Raw genomic sequence first — 10,063 nt, forward strand, 5'->3', positions numbered from 1 at the left:
TTACAACATCACTAATGTGAAAATATGTTTAATAAGAATGTAAATGTATAGCCTATATCAGCTTGTGCAGCGTCTTGGGGAGGGCAGTGGGGAGGGAGGGGGAGAAAAATTTTAAACTCAAAAGCTTATGGAAGTGACTGTTGATAAATCAAAATAAATTAAAAACAAAACAAAACAAAACAAAAAAATATGGTAAACCCAGCTTCCCTTCCTTCCCACCACTGAGATTATGAGATTGTGATCAGGGTAAGCCTAAATTCCATCTATGGGACAAGGATGTCCAGTCCAGTCCTGCTGCCCAGTGCTCCCCCTGGCTGTGGTCTTGAGCACTACAATCCTTCAACTTCCCAGCAAAGAAGGTGTGAAAGGAGAAGGGACATCAGGATGGGGATCTACAGCTGGAAGGGAGCTGGAAGGGAGCAGGAAGGAACCCGAAAGGCCATCCCTAGTCCAACCCTTCCATTTCACAGACAGAGAAGCTGAGGCCCAGGGAGATGAAGGGACTTGAGAAGGAGCCCCTAAGCTTCCTCCCCACTTCAGAAATCCAGGACCCTTGTGCTTTCTCATCCACCTCCACACTCCTCCCACCCCCGTCATGGAAATCTCAGGAAATGATGAGATCTGTTCCCAGAGTCCTTGAGGTAAATGTCAACCACCCCAAGGGAAACAGAGGGAATCAGATGATGACAACTAGTATTTTAAGGCTGGCAAATGCCTTACCTTAACTCATTTGAGCCTTAAAATGACCCTGTGATGTGGGTCTAGTAAAAGTATTTTTATCCCCATTTTGCAGTTGAGAAACCTGAGGCTGAATAAGGTTAAGTGACTCATCTGTGGTCCCAGGACTAGTAGGTGCTAGGCAACGATCTGAACCCGCCGGACTCATCTCCAGCTCTCTATTCATTCCACTGAGGCCCAGAGGTAGGCAGGATTTCAGAACACAAAGTGTCAAGGTTGGAAAGGACCTCAGACCTGAGAACACTAGGACTAGAAAGAACCTTAGAGTTTTCTTAAAATCTTATTTTAAAATCCCCATATTTTACAGAGAAAAACACTGAGGCATTGAGAAAGTAAACATCTTTGCCTAAAGTCACAGAGCTAGTACAGAGCTGGGGCATTTGAACCCAGCTCTTTCGGGTTCATCCTGCCTCACCTTTTACTAAACTTTTGGAAGTACCTGGGGAAAGACATTCAAGCTTCAGTGAGGAAGAAGGAGAGGTTTGGGGCCAGATGGGGCTTCCCTAGGACCCCTCACTTCATGGAGGGCAGTTGATCCTTCCTCACACGTCCCTCCCTTAACCAGAGTTAACAATGTGATTGATGCCAGTCCTGAAGCTGACAGTCTTAAGTTCTCCTGAGAGAAGTCTAGCACTCAGAGCCAGGGGGATTAGAGCTCCAACGGCCCCTGCCTTGGTTAGGCCACATCTGGAGTATTTGGGCCCAGCGCTGCGTGCCCTGCATTAGGAAGGACGCTGAAAAGTGGAAGCTGGTTCAAAGGAGGCTGGTCAGGATGGGGACATACAAGATGGTCTCAGGATCTGGATGAATTAGCCTGGAAAACAGAAGGCTTAAGGGTCTGAAGGGGACGATGAATCATTCTTGTTCTGGGGAACAAATGATTGGAAGTTACAGCCAGACGGGACTTCAGGCCATCATCACAAAGCAGGTTTCTTAGATTACAGCTGTTTCCAAAAATGAAACAGCTCTCTGGACAGAGGGTGAGCTCCCTGTCTCTCACCAGTATCCCGGCTAAGTGTTCCAGCAGAGTGCAGACGCCAGAGGGGATTCCTGTGCTGGGTGGCTGGTTACAAGGGCTGCCCCCTCCAGCTCTAAGCATCTACGGTGCTCTAGGACGTCCTGGGCCCTTGGGTAGGGCCTGCCTCAGTGCACCTGGGTGGAGTCTCTGTACCAGCAGCAGGGTCTTTTGTGGGCTATGAGCCACCAAGGTCCCAAGCTCCGTCTCCAGGTAGTCTCCAGTCTTGTACTTGGATGGAACTGTGATTCCGTTGAGGTGGCTGGCTTCCTCTAACAGGGTACCTCCTCATCCTGTGTGACTTGCATCTCCACCCATAAATCCTCCACGTGGACCTTCTGCCAAGGTTGAGACCTTCTTGAGATATTCTGCAGACTGCATTCACTCATAGGCTTCCCAACTTCCTTCAGGGGCCAGTTCAGATATCACTTCCCACAGGAGCCCCCTCACGCCTCCTTCCGGCCCCAGTCATTAGCACCTTCCCCTTCTGGACAATGCTTTGTACGTACCTTCTGTTTACTCATGTGCGTGCTGTATCTCTCCAGCAGACTGTAAGCCCCTTGAGGGCTGGGACTGTTACCTTTCTGTCTCTGATGCCTAGCACTGAGTACACAGTGTCTTCAACAGTTATGTTGATCAGTGGTGTCCAACTCTTCGTGACCCCTTTTGGGGCGTTTTCTTGGCAAAGCTACTGGAGTGGTTTGCCATTTCCTTCTCCAGCTCATTTTAAAGATGAGGAAACTGAGACAAACAGGATTAAGCGACTTGCCCAAGGTCATATAGCTAGTAAGTGTCTGAAGTCAGATTTGAACTCACAAAGATGAGTCTTCCTGACTGCAGGCCTGGAATTCTATCCCCTTCACCACCTGCCATGAACACAGCAGGTGCTTCATAAACGTTGATTGAATTCACATGTGTAATTCTTCATCAATAATCTATTTCAGCCTGCTCATGCCCACCCATGCCTCTTCATTGACCTGAGTGACCTCTACCTTTTAATTTTTTGGATACCATGGCCTCCTGTCTCATGGCCATACATTATCCCAGAAAGACATTGTTAGTGTGACGTTGTGGGTCTAGTGACATCGCAGGATCCCAAATGTGGGGTTGGGCAGCAGCTCGGGTCTTTGCCCATACCCACAACAAAGCCCAGCAGACCAGGACACACAGGGAGTTCTCAGTAGAGACTCACTGTCCCCTAGAGAGAGGGCAAGGAAGATGCCAAGGACACATTCTCCTGGAACATTATCAGGGGGTGAAAGGTATAGACTTAAGACAAACTTTTCTCTCAGATTCCAAAATGGGCTAATCTTATAAGATTCCTGGCCTTGACTTAAGGTAGCCTGATCCTTACTTCCTAGGATCCCGAGTTGGGGGGTGGGAGGGAGCAGCTGGGACCTGGCCCTCCAGACAGGGAGGAAGTGTCCACCCATCCTGCTCTAGAAAGAAGTCTTTCCTCCTTGAGGTCCTGCCCTCAGACCCTTCTGTGTGTCATATATCCACAGGGAGACTGTAGGGGCAGGCAAGGGGGTATGAAGGCCTTGAGCTGCTCCTTCTGCAGTCAGATTTCCCTGGCACCATCTTGGGGTCCTGCGTAATGAAGGGGTAGGCTTACTATGGGGCCTAGCGCATGTGTGGGTGCTAGGCTGGGAGGGCCTGTTTCTTTGTCGGGGAGATGGGTGCTCAGGATTCCTCTGGAGTTTTAAGAAAGCAGACCAAATCACTGAGGCCAAGAGGAAGCCTACCCCACCCAGGGTGGTGGGAAGAAAGGGTTTGGGGTCAGGGGTTTCTACCTCCCTTCACTTGCCTACAAGCCAGGCACCCCCCTCCCTGCTGTAGGATGAATTCCCAGAGCAATGAAAACAGGCAGATTAGGAGGGGCCTCTAAACGTGGCTAGATTCCCCAAGCTCACTTTCCAGGAAAAGACAGGAGGCCTTTCTAAAATAAAATGTATTTTATTACAAGCTGGGTTCTGGGCTCAGAGAAGGACAATCTAGGGCTCACAGAGACTGGAGTGATGAGGAACCAGGGACACAAAGCATCGTGACTGCTCTTAGGTCACCTCTGGATGCATGGCCATGACCTGGCTGTACTGCTCAAAAGAGTCCAGGCTGCTCTAGTCTGCTGGGGGGTGGAGAGGATTGGGGGGTGGGTGAGGAGGAGGTGGTGGGGAGGGATGGGGCAGGTAATGAATCCCCCCTCCACCATGGGTTAATAGGAGTCAGGAAATGAGTCCAAGGATCTGAGGTGTGAGGGCAGATGTGTGGGTATGTGGGGTGGGGTGAGCCCAATGGTCCCCAGGATGCTTTTCCAAATTCCAAACTGTTCATAAACCCACTGTACCCTCCAAGCTGGAGAGTCAGGCTGGCAGTCCAGGGTGAATTACCGCTCAGGGGATGTTTTCCAGAACCTGGCGGCCATGGCAGTGGTGTGAGCTGGCTACTGCCCAGCTGCCTTTGCTGCCAAATACAAGGCAGGCCCTCCCCTCTCTGGAGGAGCTTGAGTGGACAGACTCCCCAGAGAACCCACTGTGGAAATCAAAGGACAGCAGAATTCTTTTCTCCAATTCAAGGAGCCTTGTGGTGCTGACTGACATGGTCAGGCTTGTGGTAGGCGTACATGGGAACCCAAAGAGCCAGGGCTGAGATGGTCAGCAGCCCCTGGGAGTCTCCTTTCTCTGTAGAGTCTGTATGCCCTCTCCCTGGTCCAAAGGTCACTGTAGGGCTAGCTGCTCATCACCAACCTGGCCTAGCGGTTCCCAGCCTTAGCCAATAGGTGGTGGAGCCTTGGGGACACGGGGTCTCTCCCCAGATGGGTCTTGGAGGGTGCTCTGAGGATGCCCCTGGGGTCTTGATGGTGGGAGAAGATGTGGGGTCCAAAATGCACAGTGACCCACCTGTGCCCTGGCCCAAGATGCCCAAGGCTCCAGCTGATGCACACACAGGCTCTTCTGTGGCTTGGACCAGGGAGGGGTCAGATGAAAGGGAATGTGTCTCTTGGAATGTAAAGGGGTGGGGGGAGGGCAGTGGGATGGCCTCTGGTTTCCTTTCATGAGTTGCTGGATTGCTGGGCCTTCTTGATTTCCTACAGGGAAAGAGAAGGCTCGGGTTGGGGCCAGAAAACGTGCCACAGGCAGCTGGGGAACTTAGAGAACAGCTGGGGCCAAAGAGCTGCTGCCCGCCTCTACCCCTGGGCCAAAGGGGGCACTGCTGAATTCCCTCCCTGCGTGGGAGCCCCACAGAACATCTGAGGGACTGCAGAGAGATCTCCTCATTCAAGTCCTTCACTGGGCAGCAGAGACACTGAGACTAAGAGAAAGGTAGTGAGTGGCCCGACGGCCCTCAGTCGGCAAAGATCCAAACCCCAAGGGGCCATAAAAGGGCACTGCCCTAAGTTCTACCAGGTGCCTGGCCTGCTCCAGACCTCGGGGCCTCCGGCCAGGAGAAGGGAAGACAAGGGGGCCGAGCGCCTCACCTCAGCCAGGACCTTCGTCAGCATCGAATAAGCCTCATCCAAGTCGTCATTGATAATGATCGTGTCGAACAGGTCAGGCTCCTGGCCTGGAAGCACAAGAGGGAGAGGCCCAGGGACAGCGTTAGAAGTGGGTCTGTGGCCCAGGCTCTCTCAGGAGACTGCCCTCCCCTCTCTTTCCAAGGGAGGCCACCATCTTGTCTGAGCTGCTCCCAAATAAGCTATGGCCAGAAGGGCCACTGGGATTATCCAGTGTGTGTGAAAAAGAGCCCTAATGTACTATAGGAAGAACTAGGATCAACTCATCTCTGATATTCAGTAGTTGAGCATCTCTGAGCCAAGTCACCCACCCTCTCTGTCTCAATTTCCTTGGCTGGAAAACGAAGATAATATCACCACCCCTCTTTACCTCATAGGGTTGTTGTAAGGAAAGAACTTTGCTAAATAAATGTAAGTCAGTGTTTATAATATGTATTATAACATTATATAACTATAATCGTTACCTTTCACATGGTCTAATCCAATAGCCTTCTAATTCATCTCCCTGGCGGCCACCTATCTTTCTAATCTGATTTCCTATTACTCCCCCTTGTGCACGCTCCATTTCAGCTCCTCGGGCCTGCCAGCTGTTCCCGTACAGGACTCTCTATTTCCGGTTTCCTGGCAGCGGTCTCAGTGCTGCCCATGTCCAGGCCACGGTCTCTCCTGGCTTGGCATCTTAAGAGTCCCTGGCTCTCCTCAAGGCCCAGCTTAGACGCTACCTGCAACACCAGGCCGTATGCCCTTCCCCTGGGCATTGAGCGTTTTCTTCTCTCCCTCATGGAGTTATTCTGTAAAACTCTGCACCTTTTATATTTTGCATGCGTGCTATATTGCCCCAGAAGGGCTTCACTTTGTATCCCAGAGACGAGCATACTGCTTTGCACCAGGTCAATGTTTAATCAAGGTTTTCTGAATTGAATTATCTACCTTGCCATCACATGCATGCCTCCTCACCCCTCACATCCCCCCCCCATCCACTATCAAATTAGCACGGCCATTGCTAGCATGAAAGGGCTGATCGTCCAATTCCTTAGGGCTCCATCCTCAGCCCAGGATGAAGCTCCCTTCTCTAGCCTTCCTCTCCCATCCGGGTCGGTCCCCACTCCACCGGGCCCTCTACACTCCCTATTCTATTGTTAACAAACTACCCTTCACATTCGACTTGTGACCCCTCTCATGTAACTGCTCTCTATTTTCCATTTAATTTTCAATGTACATACTGCTTCTCTTGAGTTGATAGAATATCAACTCTTTGAGGGCAGGGATGGTTTTATTTCAGTCTTTGTATTCTTGGTGCCTGGTATACAGCAGACACTTAATAAATGCTTGTGGAATTAAATTACTACTACTTGCCTCCCAGGGCTTGGGAGGAAGGTTCTTTGTAAATTGAAAATACTTCAACACTCCAAAGATGGAGGATTTTTTTGGTGTGGGTGCTCTTCACTGATGCAGGCCTTGGGAGGACCTCCTCTACATCTTAATGGTTGCCATGGCAAAACCAAACCAAACCAAACCAAAGCACCACCCCTCAGGGGCCTACGCTCCAGTGATGATGCTATAAACCGACAAGTGCTATAGAAAATGGAACTGTTGCTATGACTGGGTCTCACAAAGATCCTGGGTTCAGAGTCACAGGATCCAGAGCCAGAAGGGCCTGATGAATCATTCAGTTCAGACCCTTTGTTTATAAATGAGGAAGACGAGGCTCAGGGAGCAGCACGAGTGCCAGGTGGCTGACCTCCAACTCAGAGCCACATCCTGGGCCTCCCTCCAGCACACTCCCCACACATCCACACCTGCCACGTGGAGGCCAGCAGCTCCCCGGCTCCCCTGAGGCTTGTCCTCATCTCCTCCGGTACAGCCAAAAGGAGAGGAGCGCCTTGCCCTGCCCTGACCACATCCCCACTGCCACCCCCGAGTCCTCGGCCTCCGACAGTCTATCGCTCTTCCAGATTGGGCCCAGCTGCCACCTCCTTCAGAGAACCTTCCCCGAGCAATGGGCCCAGCAGCAGGCCGTCTGCACGGGACACCGTGTGCCTCCTGTGCACTAACATTCTAGAGCTCTGAGAGTCATCATCTAACTAGATCTAAGCCATGAGGGCGGCTCTATTTTAGGATGATGTCAGCTGACATTTCTAGAGACACTAAGGTTTTCAACAAGCTCTCATCCTTCCAACAGCCCTTTAGTCAAAGGGATTGTCAATGGGATCATCCCTATTTAACTGCTAAGGAAAGTAGGATTCAGAGAACATTCGTGACTTGCCCAAGGTCAGAAAGAAAGTAAAGCAGCTGAGTGAGAATTCGAATCCAGGTCTGCTGATACCCCAGACCAAGGTTCTTCCCAGACATCCTGCTGCCTCTGGATCTTGTGTCCTTCCCCTGCTGTGAGTCCCAATTCTCTACATCCCCAAGACCCCCTGGAAGCTAGAAGTCATAGAGCGGGAGAACCTTAGTGATTATGTGGTTCAACCCCCTCATTTTATAGCAAAGGAGCCTGTGGCCTGGGGGCTAAAAGTGATATGTCTGAGTTCGCCCAGGTAACAAGAGCTAGGGAATGTCGTATCTTTGGCATCCTAGGTAGCCAAACCCAGAAAGTGTTTGCTATTGATGTCCTAAGTGAATGACGGTAGTCACAGTGAGCCCCTGACTCAGGGCAGGAGAACGAGGCACGTGGGCAGCCTCTCTGCACCCACTCTACTCACTGCTTTCCATGTCGGCGGCGGCGGCAGCCAGCCTCTTCTGTAAGCTCTCCTCTGTTTCAGTCTTCCTGTCGCGCAGTCGCTTTTCCTGAAACACACACCAGGGCCTGATCACCACAGTGCCACCTTGGCCCTCATTACTCAGAGGATGCTGAGCAGGGTCCTTTACCAGAGCTCTCTCACACTGGGTCTGCTGGGGTCTTACCCACAAGGCCCATGTATCTGCACAAAGTCTCTGGAGGAAGAGGCCTGAGGCCCAGCTGGACCAACCCAAAGATGAGCTCAATGCTCATGCTCTCTCATGTCTTACCAGGAGGGCAAAGAGAAATTTTGACAACTTGAAATGACTAAATGTGGCAAAATTGGAGAGATATTGGTTTGCACGAAAATCTCTAGTGACAAGCCCTGAACTCTAATCTAGGCTCTGTTTGACATCCCTAGCAATGACTTCAAAGAAGCCATTAATACATTTATCAGATAAGCAGCTAACCAAAAAATGGGAAAGATAACTAACAGGCATCATGGTACAGTGGATAGAATATTGGGTGGAGAGTCAAAAAGAGCTGCGTTCAAATCTGGCCTCAGGAGCTTACCAGATGGGTAACACGAACACAAATCACTCCTTCCCTCTGTGGCTGAGTTTTCTATTCTGCAAAATGAGGGGGTGGCCTTGATGACTTAGAAGGTCCCCCCCAGCTCTAAAGTCACGACGCCACGTTATGACCATCCCTGACAGAAGAACCCTGCACAAGATCATTCTCCCTGCTCCAATCTGAGCTGGTGACAGTGAGTAGAGGGGATGCAGAGGGGTAGGTTTTTCAGGTCAGGAAAGAACAGATTGTTTTTCTAGGGCCCAGTTCAGGTTGCTGACTCTGAGACAGGTGGGATGACAGCCCTCCCTCTGTGGTGTCCTCTTCATGTTAAAGGACAAGGACCCTTTCATTCATCAGTGCCGGGGGTGGAGAAGCCCTAGTCTAACCTTCCTCCCCTCCTCGTCCCCCAGCCATGTTCTGCTTTGTCATGCTGGACTGGAGGGAACCGTAGGCTGGCTGCCCCATGGGACCTAATGCTGACAGAAGGAACCGCAGGACAGAAAAAAGCCAAGGGCAAAGCTGAGAAGGAGAAGGGGAAATGGTCCAGTGCCAGGATCATGAAGAATGGAGAGGAGCATCCTGGGGATCCCAAGACCCAGAAAATGAGGCAAGATCTTCAGACAGGAAGCAGCGCCAGAAATCAATGAGCAGCTTCCTGGGCAGGCCCAGCCTGGGGCCTGGAGGTTCACTCCGGGAGCAGATGCTTAGGCTCATGGCTATGACGTCCCTCTCACTGGGCAAGCTGCCCAGCAGCTGGGGGGGGCCGCTTGGGCGAAGGCTCCCTGCTCGGCCCCCCAACACCCAGGAGGAAGCATACCAAGATGTCCAGGGAGGGCGCCTGGATGGAGATATAGATGGGCTGCAGCTCCGTCTTCTTGATGTTCCTCACCCCCTGCAGGTCTATGTCCAACACGCAGATCTGGTTCATCGCCTGCACAGCCTGCACCGCCGCTTTGCTGGAGAGAGGGCAGAGAAGCCGTTCAGAAGACTGCGGGAACCAAGCCTGCTCTGGTCAACGACTTCAGAAGAGCACAGCGGCTGCCCACCCTGGGCTGAGACAGAGGGGGACATCGCAGAGAACTCATCTTCTAGTCCCCACCCTGCTTTCCCCCTAACCTGTAACCTCGGAGAAGGTATAGCCTCTCTGGGCCTCAGTTCCATCATCTCTAAAACGGGGATACTACCAGCCGGCACGCCGACTAACTTCAAAGACTTCTCAACAACAACATTATTATTAATTTACATTCCTCTAGGACTACAGTTCTGAAGTTCACAAAATGCTTTTCGAACTGTAACCCTGTGAAGGAAGTGACGACAAAGATTACTATCCCCAATTCATGGACGAGGAAACTGAACAGTAAAATGTCTTGTCTAACATCACACCGTGAGTGAGCTTCAGAAACTGGCTGGGAACCTAGATCGTCTGTCTCTCTTTTTAAAGGATATGTTCCATAGATGCCTTGTGTTTGGACATCACAGGTAATTCTAGGCACATCTTTGATTT

General features: G+C 51.2%; 1 protein-coding gene across 1 annotated transcript in view; it reads right to left on the minus strand.

Annotated features, from left to right (window-relative positions):
- Positions 1-3,693: 3,693 nt before the first annotated feature.
- Positions 3,694-10,063, minus strand: part of GUK1 (guanylate kinase 1) — a 32,300-nt gene continuing 25,930 nt past the window's right edge. The window contains exons 5-8 of the mRNA XM_027842131.1: positions 9,377-9,515; positions 7,970-8,054; positions 5,229-5,314; positions 3,694-4,838 (exon numbers count right to left, since the gene is read on the minus strand). Of these exons, the coding sequence (XP_027697932.1) occupies positions 4,803-4,838; positions 5,229-5,314; positions 7,970-8,054; positions 9,377-9,515 (346 nt within the window). The 3' untranslated portion in view covers positions 3,694-4,802. The remainder of the gene's footprint in view (positions 4,839-5,228; positions 5,315-7,969; positions 8,055-9,376; positions 9,516-10,063) is intronic.

This window comes from Vombatus ursinus, unplaced genomic scaffold, assembly GCF_900497805.2.
Source record: "Vombatus ursinus unplaced genomic scaffold, bare-nosed wombat genome assembly UNPS02014867.1, whole genome shotgun sequence".
NCBI classification, from domain to species: Eukaryota; Metazoa; Chordata; class Mammalia; order Diprotodontia; family Vombatidae; genus Vombatus; species Vombatus ursinus.